The sequence below is a fragment of the Lutzomyia longipalpis genome, chromosome 4 (genome assembly GCF_024334085.1).
Source record: "Lutzomyia longipalpis isolate SR_M1_2022 chromosome 4, ASM2433408v1".
In the NCBI taxonomy this organism is placed as follows: Eukaryota; Metazoa; Arthropoda; class Insecta; order Diptera; family Psychodidae; genus Lutzomyia; species Lutzomyia longipalpis.
This window is the reverse complement of record NC_074710.1, coordinates 17,840,172-17,857,788: the sequence shown is the minus strand read 5'-3', so window position 1 is coordinate 17,857,788 and position 17,617 is coordinate 17,840,172. Positions and strand designations below refer to the sequence as shown.

The 17,617-nt window shown below is 40.5% G+C and overlaps 6 protein-coding genes and 1 non-coding gene across 7 annotated transcripts; 5 read left to right on the top strand and 2 right to left on the bottom strand.

The window, feature by feature from the left end:
* The first annotated feature begins 2,190 nt into the window (after positions 1-2,190).
* On the top strand, positions 2,191-4,080 carry LOC129795349 (transcription factor grauzone-like). The gene has a single exon (XM_055836571.1). It carries the CDS (start codon positions 2,409-2,411, stop codon positions 4,056-4,058), a length of 1,650 nt encoding a protein of 549 aa, XP_055692546.1. The 5' UTR covers positions 2,191-2,408; the 3' UTR covers positions 4,059-4,080.
* Positions 4,081-4,308: 228 nt separating this feature from the next.
* LOC129795206 (zinc finger protein Xfin-like) lies at positions 4,309-10,083 on the bottom strand. The gene is made up of 3 exons (XM_055836292.1): positions 8,355-10,083; positions 8,227-8,277; positions 4,309-5,946 (listed from the first exon to the last, which is right to left on the bottom strand). Exons 1-3 carry the CDS (start codon positions 10,011-10,013, stop codon positions 4,315-4,317), a joined length of 3,342 nt encoding a protein of 1,113 aa, XP_055692267.1. The 5' UTR covers positions 10,014-10,083; the 3' UTR covers positions 4,309-4,314.
* On the top strand, positions 6,002-7,072 carry LOC129795371 (MICOS complex subunit MIC27). Its single transcript, XM_055836598.1, has 4 exons — positions 6,002-6,071; positions 6,219-6,356; positions 6,422-6,588; positions 6,652-7,072. Exons 2-4 carry the CDS (start codon positions 6,226-6,228, stop codon positions 7,014-7,016), a joined length of 663 nt encoding a protein of 220 aa, XP_055692573.1. The 5' UTR covers positions 6,002-6,071; positions 6,219-6,225; the 3' UTR covers positions 7,017-7,072.
* A 326-nt stretch (positions 10,084-10,409) lies between the features above and the next one.
* Positions 10,410-12,293, bottom strand: LOC129795348 (transcription factor grauzone-like). Its single transcript, XM_055836570.1, has one exon. It carries the CDS (start codon positions 12,198-12,200, stop codon positions 10,512-10,514), a length of 1,689 nt encoding a protein of 562 aa, XP_055692545.1. The 5' UTR covers positions 12,201-12,293; the 3' UTR covers positions 10,410-10,511.
* A 502-nt stretch (positions 12,294-12,795) lies between these two features.
* LOC129795347 (transcription factor grauzone-like) lies at positions 12,796-14,678 on the top strand. Its single transcript, XM_055836568.1, has one exon. The coding sequence runs from the start codon at positions 12,886-12,888 to the stop codon at positions 14,575-14,577; it is 1,692 nt and encodes a 563-aa protein (XP_055692543.1). The 5' UTR covers positions 12,796-12,885; the 3' UTR covers positions 14,578-14,678.
* Positions 14,679-14,882: 204 nt separating this feature from the next.
* LOC129795352 (transcription factor grauzone-like) lies at positions 14,883-16,595 on the top strand. Its single transcript, XM_055836574.1, has one exon. The coding sequence runs from the start codon at positions 15,048-15,050 to the stop codon at positions 16,584-16,586; it is 1,539 nt and encodes a 512-aa protein (XP_055692549.1). The 5' UTR covers positions 14,883-15,047; the 3' UTR covers positions 16,587-16,595.
* A 415-nt stretch (positions 16,596-17,010) lies between these two features.
* On the top strand, positions 17,011-17,082 carry Trnam-cau (transfer RNA methionine (anticodon CAU)). Its single transcript has one exon. It is a non-coding gene; the product is annotated as a tRNA-Met (tRNA).
* The last annotated feature ends 535 nt before the right edge of the window (positions 17,083-17,617 follow it).

Here is a 17,617-nt window from a genome sequence, read left to right as displayed (position 1 = left end):
TACGATGTATGTTAGGACACCATAATCAAACGTCCAATGCTACTCCAAGGTAATTTCATAGGACATTCTAATTGGACGTATCTAATGCCAGTCCAATAGATTACCATTGGACATTCGATTGAGATATATTCAACCATAGTCTAATGTTTAATCCTACAGTTTACCTCAGGACACTTTAATCAGACATCCAATGCTAGTCGAAGGAAAATTTATAGGACATTCTAATTGGACATATCCAATGCCAGTCCATTGGTTTATTATTGGACATTTGTTTGAGATATGTCCAACGATGGTCGAACGTTTAATCTTACGATTTATCTTAGCACATCTAATTCAAACGTCCTATGCTAGTCCAAAGGAATTTCAGAGGAAAGTTTACGTTAGACGTATCCAATGCCAGTCCATTAGTTCATCATTGAACATTCGATTGGGATATATCCCACGATTGTATAATATCTTGTACTACGATATCTCTTAAGACGTCTAATTCAGACGTCCAAAGCTAATCCAAAGGAATATCATAGGACGTTAAAATTTCATATATCTAATGCCAGTCCAACTATTTTCATTGGACTTTCGACATATGCTTCCATCGATATGTCTTACGTTTGTTCAAATGTCTTTGTTCTGTGAAGAGTGCGTGTGTAGCAGCGTTGGAAAATGGAAAAATGGGAAAAATATCCGGAAAAATAGCAAAGTAAGTACATTATACACTAATTAGGATATAGTTAAACGATGTGTATAAGAAATTAAGTTGCAATTTATATAATTGTACGCGAAAATAGAAATTTTCTTTTTTACAGGTTACGTGTTTCGACAAGTCCAGGTGAGAGATTTTTTTCGAATAAAAGCAGGTAAAAAGAGAAGTATTTTAATTAAAGAGCGCTCTTCTGTAAATAGTAGTAGTAGTAGTAGTAATAGCAGTAGTAGTAGCAGTAGTATGTAGTAGAAGTAGTCGGGGTAGTAGTAGTAAATATTATGTATGTAATATTTGACAAATTTTTCTATTATTCCATTATTATTCATTGATTTGTCTTTTCATGCTACATGTTCCCGGACAACTTCTATTCTCCGGACTCTCCCAGGCTCCCCAAAAAGAGTGTCCATGGACAACCCAATGGATTGTCAATGGATTCGTCCCATGTGTCCCATGGACTTTTCTTGTTTTTTTCTTATATTCTGTAATATTCTTACAGCTACATGTTCCCGGCATTCCCGGACAACTATCTTACGGATACTCCCACGTTACAAAAGCTCGCCAAAGAGAACTATCAGCATTTATGACGAAGGGAATGGAGAAAAGAAAAGGTACTTATCATTGATTGATTATATCTCATTTTATTTTGAAGATTTTACTTAATATTCATAAAATTATTTGTCTTTTCAGACCGTGCCTTGGAAAACAGAAGTAGGAGAGCATCCCGTGTCTTGGAAAACAGAAATTGCAGAGCATCCCGTGTCTTGGAATACAGGAGTTGCAGAACATCTCAAAGACCCAGGACGTCAGAGTTCAACCGCCGAAGGACAAAGTATCATACATGTAAGATTTATATATATAATTTTTAAATAAAAAAATAAAAAAATAATTCAAAGCGTTTTTTAGTAAAAAAAAAATAGAAAAAAATTGGACATATCCTAAGCTATTCGTATGAAATGTCCTACGACGCGTCCGCTAGAACTTTTCTAAATACGGACCTGTCCTATGCTATTCGTATGGACTGTCCATTGATGTATCCACTGAAAATTTTGCACACTGGATATGTCTTATGCTCTTTGTATAGACTGTCCCATGGATTGTCCTCTGAGGTGTCTGCTAGATTTTTACTCTACACGGATCTGTCCTATGCTATTCATATGGATTGTCCACTGACTCGTCTTCTAAAAATTTTCTAAACACTGGATATGTCCTATGTTCTTTGTATAGGCTGTCCATGGACTGTCCCCTGACGTGTCCAATAAAAAATTTTGTAAACATTGGACAAATCCTAACCGGAAATAAGTGACAAGTCCTATGATCTGTCCAAAATCTGTCGTACGAAAGCAAGACTCGGAAGTCATGAAAATGTCTTTGAGGATGTCTTATTTTGTCGTAGGACAGAATATAAGAAAAAAACAAGAAATTTCCATGGGACACATGGGACGAATCCATGGACAATCCATTGGATTGTCCATGGACACTCTTTATGGGGTTGACACTGCAAAATGTCAAAAAAGCGTACGACAAATGTTGTGGCAAGGCAAGTGACGAATTTTCTTCATTTTTGCATTTAATTTATAGAATAAAGGAGAACGGAGGAACACAAATCAGTCTAAAACCTTAACAATTCAATAAAAAATTGGAGACAAGATTCTCTAACTGAAAATTCCATCCAAACACATTGTTTTTAATGTTTTCCTGAACTCTCATCATGCCTTTTCCGGGAGTAAAGAAAGAGTACAAGGAAGCCAGGATCATCTGTCGCCTCTGCCTGGTTAAGGATTCCACATATTCAGATATTTTTGATGAGGAAACGGCCATTCTGCACGTCCTGGAGAATCTCATTGGTATTCAAATCTCCCCACAGGATAACTGGCCCAAAACTCTCTGTATGAACTGCACAGAGAAGATCCGGGCATTTCAGGAGCTCATTAAGGTAGCCCGAGAGAATGAGAGGAATCTCAGAGAAATCTATGGAGATTATCAAATCCAGGATTATGAGGAAGAGAAGATAAGTCAACCGGAAAGAAAATTTTCCGGGAATTCTGTTAAAGATGAAGAAAGTGACGCAGGAGCCAATGAAGGCTTCAATTTTGATGAATCAGATTGTTCAGATTCAAAAGAAGAAGTACTTGAGGAACTTCCAAGGAGAATAACACGAGGAAGCTGCAAGAACATCCCTAAAATTGAAATTAAACCGTCCAGATCAACTAGAACGGAAAGAGAGGCAAAGATTCCCAAGAAAAGAGGAAGGAAACCAAAGGAAGTTGAAAAAAAGATTCCTTTGCTTGAAAAAGAAGATAAAGAAGACACTGATAGTTCCAAAGAAGCAAAACATCCGGAAGAGGATGTTGAAGAACGAACCAAGAGTACAAAAGACAGGAAGAGCAGAGATGAGAAGATTGATGAAGAAATTCATGCCTTCTTCAAGATGGAATGCGTTCTGTGCAACATCCCATTTCCGCGTTTTACAGACGTTCAGGTGCATTTCCGGAAAGAGCATAAGCGTCGTGGGTACGTTGTGTGCTGCGGGAAGAAACTAAATCGCCCCATGAAGCTTCATGAGCATATGAATGTTCATGTAAATCCCACAAAACATCAATGCCCTGTATGTGAGAAGTGGTACAAAACACACGATAGTATGCTTATGCACCGGAAGCTGCAGCATACTCCAGTTGAGGAACGAAAGTTCTTCTGCAAAAAATGCCCAAAACGCTTTGCACTAGCTCATGCACTTACAGCGCATATGATCACGCATATGCCGGCAGAGGAGAAGAAGCACGTGTGCAGCACATGCGGACAAGCATTTGCACTTGCAACAATTCTCGTGCAGCATGTGCGTCGTGTGCATGAAAATGCCCACGTACAGGTTTGCGAGATCTGTGCAAAGGTCTTCCGGTGCAAGAATATCTTCGAGAAGCATATGCTGGAGCACAACAATCAACTCAAACCCACAATTCCGTGCACTGTGTGTGGGAAAATGTTCACCTACCTCGTCGCGATGCAGCGTCACAGGCGTCGGCATAACACTTCCGGCTCACTGGAGTGTCCAATTTGTCAGCGTGTGGCAGCCAATCAGCAGGCACTGCAGGAGCACATTAAGAACAATCACAGAGAGCGCAAAAGCTTCCAGTGTGGCCTCTGTGGGCGTAACTTCCGCAGCAGGATCTCCCTGAAGGAGCACATGGCCACGCATACAGGGCAGGTGCTCTATGAATGCAACTACTGCTCAAAACAGTTCAACAGCAATGCCAACTACTTCCACCACAAGAAGAATGCTCATCCTGCGGAGCATAAAGCTGAGCGTGAGAAGAGATTAGCTCAGCAGGTTTTCCTTAAACCCGAAGTTAAAGCTGATTAAAGGATATTTTTGAAGAAAAAAATCGTTTTTTGTTTATTTGATGAAAAATTGATGAAATATTGAGGGAATTTTGATGAAAGCTTTCTCAGTTGATTTCCTGATTTCCTCAAAATTTTGTCTTGAAGTTTGACCAATTTTTGCTCAATTTTTCGTCAATATTTATAATTTTTAATCAGTTTTGGTAATTTTTGACCAAACTTCAATCAAATATTGACCCAATTTTCAAAAAAAAATCGTTTTTTTAGTTTTTAAATTTTTATTTATCCTTCATCTCTGCATTTATCCTCTCAGCACGTCTCTTCTCCTTTTCAGCCTCCCACTCAACCGGATGGGACATTTTATTGTGTCGGAAGTAGTTGGCATTGCTGTTGAACTGTTTGGGGCAGAAGAGGCATTGATAGAGTACCTGTCCCGTGTGGGAGGCCATATGCTCTTTAAGAGAGACGCGACTTTTGAAGATTCTCTCGCATATGCTGCACTGGAAGGTTTTACGCTCCCGGTGATTATGCTTTATGTGCTCATGCAGCGCTTGTCGATTTGCCGCAACACGCTGACAGATGGGACATTCGAGGGAACCGGAAGTGTTGTGCCGGTAGCGATGTCGCTGCATGGCTAGACGATGCTTGAACAGCTTCCCGCATATGGTGCATGGGACATTCGGTTGAACGTTCATATGCTCCCCCATGTGCTTCTCGAAGGTATCCTTTGAGCGGAAGACTTTGGCGCAGATCTCGCACACCTTGACGCATGCATTCTCATGCACACGACGCACATGCTGCACGAGGATGGTTTTCAGTGCAAAGGCTTGCCCGCAGGCATCACATTTATGCGTCTTCTCCTCCGGTGCCATGTGGCTGATCATATGGGCGGTGAGAGCAGAGATTAGGGCAAAACTCTGTGGGCATTTGTCACAACGGAACTTCCGGAGCTCTGGGGGTGTATGCTGCAGCTTCTTGTGCACACGGAGCCCCTGATCGGATTTGTAATACTTCTGGCAGATGCTGCATTGATGCTTTGTGGGATTTACGTGATCCTGCATATGCTCATAGAGCTTCATGGGACGCAGGAGTTTCTTCCCGCAGCACACAACGTACCCACGACGCTTATGCTCCTTCCGGAAGTGCACCTGAACGTCTGCAAAGCGCGGAAACGGGATGTTGCACAGAACGCATTCCATCTTGAAGAAGGCATGAATTTCTTCATCAATCTTCTCATCTCGCAACCTTCGGGTGTCTTTTCGCTTCCTTCCATCTTCATCAACTTCCGGTACTTCCGATTGATTCTCTTCTTCATCCACATCTTCTTCTTTTTCCTCCAGGGATGCTTTTCTCTTTCTCCCACGTTTTCTTTGAACTTTTTTTCTGCTAATTCTGCTCCTGGTGATGCGTTTCTCAGGGATTTCGGAAGAACCGGAAGGAGCTGAAGTTTCACCGTCAGATTCTTCTTTAATTGCCTGTTCTGGAGATTCACGATCACTAATCCCCTCGCTGTCTTCCTCTTTGATTTCTCCATCATTCTCCTCTAGTTTTACATGAACTGGCGCGCTTTTCTGGGGCAATTTAACTTCCGGTTTGTATTCCCCAAAAACCTCAGAGAGACGAAACTCATTCTCGCGGGCTTTAACGGCCAATGTCTGGAAGTCATGGATTTTTTGAAAACAGCCCATACAAATGCTCTTTGGCCAGTTGTCGAGGGGATTTATGGGGATCCCAATGAGATTTGTCAGTGTTTCAGCAATCTCAGATGAGGCATCATCCTCAAATACCTCAAAGTATGATGAATTCTGGATGAGGCAGAGACGACAGAGAATACTGGATGCTGTAAATTCTTCCTTAATGTTCAGCAAATCTTCCATTCTGGGCAGGAAATGCGGAAAATCCGTGGAGTCCTAAGAAATCTGGAAGCTCAGATTCTTCTGACAAATTGATGAAATTCTCCTTACCGATAGCAGCGCCACCAACTTCTTTTGACAGTTTTGCAGGAAAAAGTTGCACAATTCCCAGAAAATCTCAGGTTTTTCTCAAAATTTTCACTATTTTCATCAAAATTTGCACATTTATTTAGAAGAAAAACATTTTTGGAATATTTTGTGCAAAATTCGATATTTCCGGAAGAGTTTTTTGGGGAGATTTTGAGTATTTTCCTTTGAATATTTTGCAGAGAGGAAATGTTTGCGGCAACTCCTGTGGCTGCTTCCTCTGGGAGTTCTGAGGCTCCCAAAGCGGATAAACTGTCCTCACCATTTATCTGCAAACCATCTGAGCTGCCCCTCTATGCATCCCTCCACGATCAAGTCAAGTAATTTCAAATAAATCAAAGAGTCTTGGAAGGATTTTTTCTCAAGTTTGTTTCGTCCCTTCCAGGAAGGATGCTTGCAAGCACTGTGAGCCTTCTTCGGCTTCCTACAAGTCTGACATTGAGGGGGCTATCCGTGTGGTGAGGGTGGAAGTGTGTGAAGCAGCCAAGTTGGTCAGTGATAACAAGAAACAGATTTCTGATGCCTACGACAGGGCCAAGGATCAAACTCTCTGTAAGAATCTCTTCCAGAACTCGCTGAGATTTGCATAAAAAAATCATCTTTTCTCCCATCTAGTCATCCGGAATTATCTGAATGAGGAACAGAATACGATCCCACGTATTGGAGCTGTGGCAATTGGTGGGTTGACGGGATTCATCTTTGGCCTTCGCGGAGGCATCTTCCGGCGCCTCTTCTACGGCTCACTGGGAGCTGGAGCAATTGCAGCCATTTGCTACCCCAAGGAGGCTGAGAAGGTGACCCAGCAGGGACTGGCAGAGGCCAAGAAGTACTCAACAATCGCAATAAACTTCGCTTATGGCGTCAAACCGGGTGATGAGCAGATAAATCTTCCCAAGATCCCCACAAGCCTGGATGAGCTGAAGGAGAGTCTCTCGGGACTGGCCACTTCAGCCAAGAAAACCGTCTTCCCGGACAAATAGTCCAGGGGGCGGACAATTGTATAAATTGTAGTCAATATAAAGCGAATTAAAAACTTTTTGATTTGTTGTCTTTTTTGGAAGCAAAATTGGGTGAAATTTGACCAAACGTTGAGCCAAAATTGAGGGCTGATTTTCTAAAGTCTAAATATCACCAAAAGTTATTGATTAACCCGATTAATTTGAGAATTGAGCAAAAATTGATCAAACGTTGAGCCTAAATTGAGGGAGGTTATTGCAGAAATGCGATGAATGATTGTACAAGAATTGCTCAATATTTGGCCTACTTTTGTGAATTATCAAGGACGCTGAATTTGAATGGAAATTGAGACAACTTTGACGAATTTTGAATGGAAAAATTCGCGTAAAATCTTTCTCAAAACGCTCCTAGAATTCGATAATTTTTTTAAAGAAAACAAATCATTGAAAAAGCAAAATTTCAGGGAAAAAATTGAAAGAAATTCGATCGATTGCATTTGACTCAATTAACCAGCGATGTTTGAATGAAAATTGAATAAAAAATTGTCCAATATTTAAACAAAGATTCATTAAATCACCAAAAATAGATTATTTGATGTGTTAGAACTCAGAATTTGTAGAAATCGATTTCAATAGAGCTCAAATGTAAACAATTTTTGAAATGGTGTAGTTTTGGAGCAAAAATTGCTCAATATTTGATTAAAAAATGTATGAAGCTTAGAGATCGACAAAAATAATTTATTGACAAAAAATTGAGCAAAAAATTGGTCAAATTTGTAAACAAAATTTTGAGGAAAACTATTGTGAATTTTAAAAATTAAAAAGACGGTTCCTTAGTTTTTGAAAATTGAGCCAATATTTGATCAAAGTTTTATCAAAAATTACCAAATATTTGATTAAAATGTTTCTTTATGTTAGAAAATCATCAAAAATAATTCATTTGACGATTTTAGCTAAATAGTGAAAAATTTCAAGACAAAATTATGAACGAAACTATGTATTGGGAAATCTTTGCTCAAAAATGAGCAAAATTTTACTCAAAACGTTTCCAGAATTTGATAAATTTTCAAAAGAAAAACCGATGAAAATACATAATTCAGCAAAAATTGACCCCTATTTGATTAAAGTTTGACCAATAATTGATTTATTAAATTTTGAGAGCTCTGAAGTTGGCAGAATAAATCCACTTGCCAAAATTTCATTCAGTGGCCATTTTGAATTTTGTAAACTATTTTCTTCTTACAATCTTTGTTTTTTTTAACAATATCTTTATCCTTTGAAGATTCTGTTGTAATCAATAAAATTAATAAAAAACAAATTTTCTCAATGAAAACACTTTTATTCTTCGCTGTTTTTGCGCACCTTTCTTGCTCTTCCCTTTGGATTTTTCACAGCACGTCCCTTTTGGGCTTGCTTCTCTGCCCATTCTTTGGGATGAACGGCCTTCCGGTGCTGATAGAGGAAGCCCCCATTGTAGAACTGCCTCGGACAGAAATCGCACTTGTAGAGCATTTCCCCCGTATGAATGGCTATATGCTCCCGAAGATGAACTTTCCTTTTGAAATCTCTCTCGCACATTGTGCACTTGTACTTATTAACGACCGGCATATGATTCTTCGTTATATGCTCCTTAAGAGCTTGCCCATTAACTGATACATGACTGCAGAGGTGGCACGCCGTAGCGGTGGAAGTATCATGGCGTCGGAGGTGAGTCTTCATTTGACTGCGCGTAAGGAAGAGCTTGCCGCATATGCTGCAAGGAATTGTTTTTTTGAGCTTCCCTTTGTGCCGCAGCATATGCCGTTCAAAGTTGTATCGCGTCGTATAGGATTTAGCACAGATCTCACACACCATCATCGTGGGATCGCCATGAACGCGCTCAATGTGACTTTTGAGGATGTAGCTCCGGGCGAAAGCTGCACCGCATGTGCTGCACACGTGCTTCTTCTCCTCGCGCGACATATGCATCATCATGTGACTTGTCAAGCTGTATTTTGTTGCAAAGCGTTTTGAGCATTTATCGCAGACAAATTCCATCTCTTCCTCGGGAGTGTGCTTATTGAGCCTGTGAATCCGGAGATTTTCATGTGAATTGAAGACTTTCCTGCAATCCGGACACTCCAGGCGTAGAGGGTCCAGATGCTTTCGCATGTGAACTGCAAGCATCTTATGTGACTTTAGGCGTCCTTTGCAGCATATGATGTACCCGGGGCAATCGTGCTCACGCTTAAAATGCATCTTAATGGCGGTAAATGATGCGTGGGTTGTCTTACAAATAGGGCACTCCATCTTGAAGAAAGTTCGAATTTTCTCTTTTGTTTGCTTCGTCATAACGAACTTTTGGGGTGGTCTTCTCTTCTGTTTTGGTCCTTTCTCCTTTGTGGATGTTTTTGGATCTTCCTGATTGCTTTTGGAGGGATCTTCGGAGATTTTCTGAGATCTGGTTGGTGGTTTTCTCTTCTTCATTTCCTCAAGTTCTGCTTCACTCAAATCACTAACTTCTGATTCAATATCACTACAACTGGGTGGTGACCAACAATCATCATCATCTGGAGGCTCTGGAGGATCTTCTTCAACGGATTCTTTGTCTTCTTCTTCCTGATCTTCATCTTCAAACTTTTTTCCTTCCTCTTCTTCACGTTCTTGAGATTCTTCCTCCGGACAATTTTCCTTAACATCTTCATCCTTGACAGACTCCATAAATATCGGGGAAAGAGAAAGTAGGTCCTGCTCTGCCTTACCCAGCTCATACTCCCCAAAAACCGTTATCAGGCGTCCTTCATTCTTCCGAGCTTCCGTGGCAAGATCCTGAAAGTCCTTAATCTTACTCAGGCATCTCATACAGATCCTCTTGGGCCAGTTATCGAACTCCGACACAGAGATTCCCATCAAGCTGAAAAGAATCTCCGGAATATCCGATCCTTCAGTGAAGATTTCCTGATATTCTGCATCCTGAATGAGGCAGAGACGACAAATTATACTGCTTACTGTTAGTTCTTCCTTTATCCACTCAGTTTCCATTTTTAATTTTGCATTTAATTTGTAAAAGAATAATTTATTTTTGAATGAATTCAATGCAAAAATCAGCTGTTTGACGTCAAAAATGTTCGGCACTTTCCCTTCATAGCGAATTCAGCGCCACAAGCGGTTAAAAGAAAAACATTGAGAGAAATTGCGCCACTTTTAACAACCTGAAGTTTGTACAATTTTCAATACATTTTTTTCTTCCCGGAACGGTATGATGTATGCCCGGAAAGTATCATAAGTGCCTGGAAGTTCAGCAGGATGACTGCCAATTGCATCAGGACGTTTCTAAGGGATCTTAGGAACCTCCTTTTTATCACCCGGCTGATCCATGGGTGATAAGGAGGTGTTTCCTTAAAAGGACAACTCCTTTAATGAATCAGATATCTCTTATTAAGGACTTATTCACTTTATTCATTTTAGTTAGAATTTTATAATTCAATTTTTTGTTTTAAAGACCAGTTAGTAGGAGCAATTAGGAGCTTCATTAGTAGTTCATTCCTGTGTTGTTTCCTGCGTCTGATCTTTAGCAACGGCTGCCTTCTGATATGGCTGGGCTGCAAGTCTCTTCTCCCTCTCAGCTTGCCACTCAACAGGATGAACGTTTTTCTTGTGGCTGTAGTAGTTGGCATTATTGTTGAATTGCTTCGCACAGTAGGCACATTCATAGAGAAACTTTCCCGTGTGGGAGGCCATATGTTCCTTCAGAGCTTTCCTCGTCCTGAAGATCCTTTCACAGAGGCTGCATTCATAGAGTTTCCTCTCCATATGATTGAGCTTTATGTGTTCCCGCAGTGCCTGCTGATTAGCAGATACATGACGACAGATGTGGCATTCCAGGGAACCGGAAGTGTTATGCCGCCGTAGATGACGCTTCATTGCCAGGCGATAGGTGAAGAGTTTCCCACAGACTGGACAGGGGACATTTGGCTTCAATTCATTTCTGTGCTCCATCATGTGCTTCTCAAAGAGATACTTATGCCTGTACACCTTGGCGCAAATGTCGCATATGGAAATGCACGCATTCTCATGGACGCGGCGTATGTGACTTACGAGCATGTTGGCAAGAGCAAAGGCCTGTCCACACGTCTTACAGACATGCTTCTTATCTTCCTTCGCAACGTGGACAATCATATGCCGCCGTAGCGCACCGACCAGGGCAAAACGTCGCTGGCATATATCACAGCTGAACTTTCGCTCCTCCATGGGAGTATGCTGCAACTTCTTATGCATCAACAGGGTATCTTCACTCTTGTAGTTCTTCTGACACAATGTGCATTCGTGCTTTGACGGGCTCTTGTGGTTATTCATGTGGATCTGTAGCTTCTTGGGGGAGTTAAGCTTCTTTCCGCAGCATACAACATACCCACGACGCAAATGCTCAATCCGGAAGTGCTTTTGGAGATCAGCAAAACGTACATACTGTACATGACACAGTTCACATTCCATTTTATAAAAGGTATGAATGGCTGCATCGACCTCCTCACTAACAACCATCTTACGCTTCCTGTCGCGATATTTTACTTTGGATTTTGTTGCGGCTTCTACCTTCGGAGATGGCTCCTCCTTCAATCCTTCCGTTGCCTCCAGCGTTGTCTTCCGTTTCCTGCCACGTTTTTTTAATTCTCCATGCTTTAACTGTTCTCGCGGAGGAGTCTTTGATAATCTTTTTGAACTCCTTAAAAGACGCTTTATGGAATCTCCTGGCTTTTCTTCATCTTCTTCATTCTTTACTTCAACGTCTTCTGCATCAAAAGGACGATTACTTTCATCGCTGCTGGCATCAGTGTCTTCTTCTTTTATGGGATCCTTCAGTAATCCTTCATCCTTGACCTCTTCACCGGTTCCCGATGAAAGGAACACAGCTGTTCCAATATGCAGGGTAATGTCCTTCTTTTCTTCACTATGCGCCTCCCCGAAGACTCTTCTCAGACGTCCGGCACTTTCGTGGGCTGTCCTCTGGAATTCCTGGAAGTCTTCAATCCTGTTCATGCATCTCGTGCAGATGGTTTTGGGCCAATTATCAGCAGGATCAATTGAGATTCCAATGAGATTCCTTAAGGAGGAAATTATCTCCTGATCATCATCGTTAAAAACGTTCCTGTATGATGAGTTTTGGATCAAGCAAAGGCGACACAAAATGGTGGAGCTGGTAAATTCCTTCTTAACGTCTTCATTCTCCATTTGTAATGGAATTTCCCGAATTTCCTTATTAATCTTCAAGATTACTTCTTCTTAAGAACTTTCTTTAGCTGAAGAAACAAAATATACATACGTAAACACACCGATAGCGCTACGTTGTGGGCAGTAGAAGAATTAAAACTTTCTTTGAGCTTTTTGCAAAAGACAAAAAATTGTACTGGAATTCGTTTATTTCTGTTAAAATTAATAAAATTATAACAAATATTCAAACATGGCATTTATTATGCTCTCCCTGTTCTGGAGCATAATTTTCATTAGATTTATTTATAAGAAATCCCTAGAGCCTTAATTTTCAAGAGTCGGAAGCATTTTTATAGACTCAGATTTTAACCCAAAGATGACACAAGGATCAGCCGGTTGATGAAAAGGAAGTTCCTAAGATTCCTTAGATTCTTCGTGATGCAATTGGCAGTCATCCTGCTGAATTTCCAGGCACTTATAATACTTTCCGGGCACACATCATACCGTTCCGGGAAGGAAAAGTATATATTTAAAAAGTGTACAAACTTCAAGTTGCTTACAAAAAACTCAAAGAAAGATTCAATTCTTCTACTGTCCACAACGTAGCGCTATCAGTCTGTTTACGTATGTATATTTTGTTTCTTCAGCTAAAGAGAGTTCTTAAGAAAAAGTAATCTTGAAGATTAATAAGGAAATTCAATTACAAATGGAGCATAAAGACGTTAAGGAGGAATTTACCAGCTCCACCATTTTGTGTCGCCTTTGCTTGATCCAGAACTCATCGTACAGGAACGTCTTTAACGATAATGATCAGGAGATAATTTCCTCCTTGAGGATTCTCATTGGAATCTCAATCGATCCTGCTGATAATTGGCCAAAAACCATCTGCACGAGATGCATGAACAGGATTGAAGATTTCCAGGAATTCCAGAGGACAGCCCACGAAAGTGCTGGACGTCTGAGGAGAGTCTTCGGGGAGGCGCACAGTGAAGAGAACAAGGACATTACCCCGCATGTTGGAACGGCTGTGTTTCTTTCATCGGGAAGCGGTGAAGATGTCAAGGATGAAGGATTGTTGAAGTTTCTCATAAAAGAAGAAGACACTGATGCCAGCAGCGATGACAGTTATCATCCTTTTGAAGCAGAAGACGTTGAAGTGAAGAATGAAGAAGAAGATGAAGCAAAGCCAGGGGATTCCATAAAGCGTCTTTTGAGGAGTTCAAAAAGATTATCAAAGACTCCTCCGCGAGAACAGTTAAAGCATGGAGAATTAAAAAAACGTGGCAGGAAACGGAAGACAACGCTGGAGGCAGTGAAAGGATTGAAGGAGGAGCCATCTCCGGAGGTAGAAGACGCAACAAAATCCAAAGTAAAATATCGCGACAGGAAGCGTAAGATGGTTGTTAGTGAGGAGGTCGATGCAGCCATTCATACCTTCTATAAAATGGAATGTGAACTATGTCATGTAAACTATGTACGTTTTGCTGATCTCCAGAAGCACTTCCGGATTGAGCATTTGCGTCGTGGGTATGTTGTATGCTGCGGAAAGAAGCTTAACTCCCCCAAGAAGCTACAGATCCACATGAATAACCACAAGAGCCCGTCAAAGCACGAATGCACGTTGTGTCAGAAGAACTACAAGAGTGAAGATACCCTACTGATGCATAAGAAGTTGCAGCATACTCCCATGGAGGAGCGAAAGTTCAGCTGTGATATATGCCAGCGACGTTTTGCCCTGGTCGGAGCGCTACGGCGGCATATGATTGTCCACGTTGAGAAGGAAGATAAGAAACATGTCTGTAAGACGTGTGGACAGGCCTTTGCTCTTGCCAACATGCTCGTAAGCCACATACGCCGCGTCCATGAGAATGCGTGCATTTCCATATGCGACATTTGCGCCAAGGTGTACAGGGATAAGTTTCTCTTTAAGAAGCACATGATGGAGCACAGGAATGAATTGAAGCCAAATGTTCCCTGTCCAGTCTGTGGGAAACTCTTCACATATCGCCTGGCAATGAAGCGTCATCTACGGCGGCATAACACTTCCGGTTCCCTGGAATGCCACATCTGTCGTCATGTATCTGCTAATCAGCAGGCACTGCGGGAACACATTAAGCTCAATCATATGGAGAGGAAACTCTATGAATGCAGCCTCTGTGAAAAGATCTTCAAGAAAAGGGAAAATCTGAAGGAACATATGGCCTCCCATACTGGAAAATTTCTCTACGAATGTGCCTACTGTGCAAAGCAATTCAACAATAGTTCCAACTACTACAGCCACAAGCAGAAAGTACATCCTGTTGAATGGCAAGCTGAGAGGGAGAAGAGACTTGCAGCCCAGCCATATCAGAAGGCAGCCGTTGCGAAGGATCAGACGCAGGAAACAACACAGGAATGAACTACTAATGAAGCTCATAATTGCTCCTACTAACTGGTCCTTAAAACAAAAATTAGATTATAAAATTCTAACTAAAATGAATAAAGTGAGTAAGTCTTTAATAAGAGATATCTGATTCATTAAAGGAGTTGTCCTGTTCAGGATACTTTGCTGATCAGATTAAAGTTATTACAGGTAAGTTAATCAAACACCTGACTTTCTGGACAAGGTGAAAGTCTTAAAATTTAAGGAACAACTCCGGCTTAAAAGCTCAAAAAGTGACAGTTATGATTGCAGCCATTGCCCGTTATTGCGCTCGCATCAAGCAAAAGAATGTTTACATTCTCAACATGTCTTCATTTATCTATTTTCACAACAAAACAAAAAGCGATTGGAACAAAAGTTTCCTGCAATAAACGTAGAAGTTGAACGAGAACAGTTGCAGCTTGGTTGTAGTTCATTTGTAGTCAGGACTGTAGTATCCTTAGAAGATGGAGCACACGGAAATCAAGGAAGAAGAAACATTTTCCATCAGTTCCAGTAACATCTGCCGTATTTGTCTGATTGAGGGATCAACATACTTCAACGTATTCGCTGAAGACTACACCGGTCCGGAGATCATTGACACCGTAAGAAATCTCATTGGGATTAGCATCTCACCTCTTGACAACTGGCCAAAGAATTTCTGCATCAGCTGCATAGAGACTATCCAGAAGTTCCAGTCACTACTAACTAAAGTCCAGCAAAATGAAGGTCGTTTAATTGATGCTTTTGGTGCGTATCAGTTGCATGATGATGAGCAGAAGTCTGATATCACCTTCACTGCCATCCCAACTAATCCGGAATTCATTTCAACGGAAGTTAAGGAAGAATGTTCACCAATAGATCCAATAGAAGGAGGCTTCAGTGATACGTGTGAAGATACGTTGGATGTTAAGGATGATCCACCTGTTGCTAAGCCCAAGAAACGAGGAAGGAAACCACGGAAGCTCCTCGAAAACCCTTCAAATGTACCTGCAAAGAAGACTGAGAAAGTCAAACAACCAACAGATAAGGCTACTGATGATAGGATCAGTGCAGCTGTTCAGGAATTCTACAAAATGGACTGTATCCTGTGCAATATCCCCTTTCCAACTTTCGCAGATGTTCAAGCTCACTTCCGCAATGAGCATAACGGTCGTGGGTACATTGTGTGCTGTGGTAAGAAGCTAAATTCCCCCAAGAAGCTCCAGGATCACATGAATAATCACATAAACCCAGTCAGGCATCAATGCAGCGAATGCTTAAAGTTCTACAAGACTGAATATAGCTTAATAACGCATAAAAGGTTGCAGCATACGCCCATTGAGGAGCGTCAATACTGCTGCGATAAATGCCCCAAACGTTTTGCCCTCGTTGGAGCTCTCACGGCCCACATGCTCGTCCACATTGCCCCAGAACAGAAGAAGCATATTTGCGAAACATGCGGACAAGCATTTGCCCTAAAAACCATCCTTGTGCAGCATGTACGTCGTGTGCATGAGAATGCTTGCGTGTCCGTTTGCGATATTTGCGCCAAAGTTTTTCGCACAAAGAGTCTCTTCGAGAAGCACGTACTGGAGCATAGTACAATGATAAAGCCCACAATCCCATGTACAGTGTGTGGGAAAATGTTTAAACATCGTATAGCCATGAGGAAGCATATGCGTCGTCATAATACATCAGGCTCCTTAGCGTGTTCCTTCTGCACCCATGTATCGGCAAATCAACAAGCACTGAGTGAGCATATAAAGTACAATCATACAAAACGGAAAACATTCCAATGTAGCTTGTGTGAAGGAATTTTCCGCAGTCGGGTGTCCCTGAAGGAGCATATGGCCTCCCACACTGGGCAAGTACTCTATGAATGTCGCTACTGCTCTAAGCAATTCAACAGCAATGCCAACTACTTCCGGCACATAAAGGTGTCGCATCCGGTTGAGTGGGAGGCGGAAAAGCAGAAGAAAATGGCAAAAGATGTTTTTGTTAAGCCTGAAACAAAGTCAGAATAAATCTTTAAGGATACTTTTGTTTTATTTAACAAGTTTTTACGTGGTGGAATTTTAAGCAAATTAAATTCTTTGGAATAAATTTTTATTAATATTTTTGGGATATTTTTTTTTAAATCTTGAAGGCTGCAGCTTATGCTTCTTCACTATTTCCCACTAAAATTAACCCAATTTTGTTGGTCAAATTCTTCTGCCATGAAGTGTTAAAAGCTCTCCTAATACAAGAAAGCATAAAAAGCTACATAATTCCCCTGCTCTGTTGAACTTTCTTATTTTCTATCATTTATAAAATACCAAATAAAATTATGAAAATTGTTTTATAAAAAAGAATAATTGTTTTCATTGAAATAATAAATTAATTTGAGAATTTACTTTTGGAAAATCCACCCCTGGGCAAATGAAAAAATTCGATTGAGCTTTAACCATGAGCAGAGTGGCGCAGTGGAAGCGTGCTGGGCCCATAACCCAGAGGTCCGTAGATCGAAACTACGCTCTGCTAACTTTTTCATCTTTTTGTGCAAAGAGATTTTAAAAAGAAAATTTATTTTGGTATAGAAAAAAACCTTCTTTTCATTTTTAATGTTTTCAATGTAAATAAATGTTTTATTTTTCAAATAAAAAATGTAACGAATTATTTTTAAATAAAATTACGTTCTTAATTAAATTATTTATGTTTTATTTTATTTCCGTAGGCGTTTATTAATTTTGCAGGGTAAAGAAAACATTGAGAATAAATAATAAGGACTAATTGTGGAAGAAACGAAAAAATAGGAACACGCGATAACAAAAGTAAGGATAGATTAACCCTTTCGTGCCATTTTTTGAATTCACAATAAATTGCCAGAAATACAAAAAAAAACATCACAAAAAATCTGCTAAACCGATTGAATAAAAACTTGTAAAAAAATCTTCTTTAATACTTGTAGGAATTTGCTGGCCACCGTGGCCAATTCGATTTATTAAATCGTCAAAAAATTAAATCTTTCTAACATATCGTGATTAATTCTCTTAATTCTTTACATCTGTATGTGTAG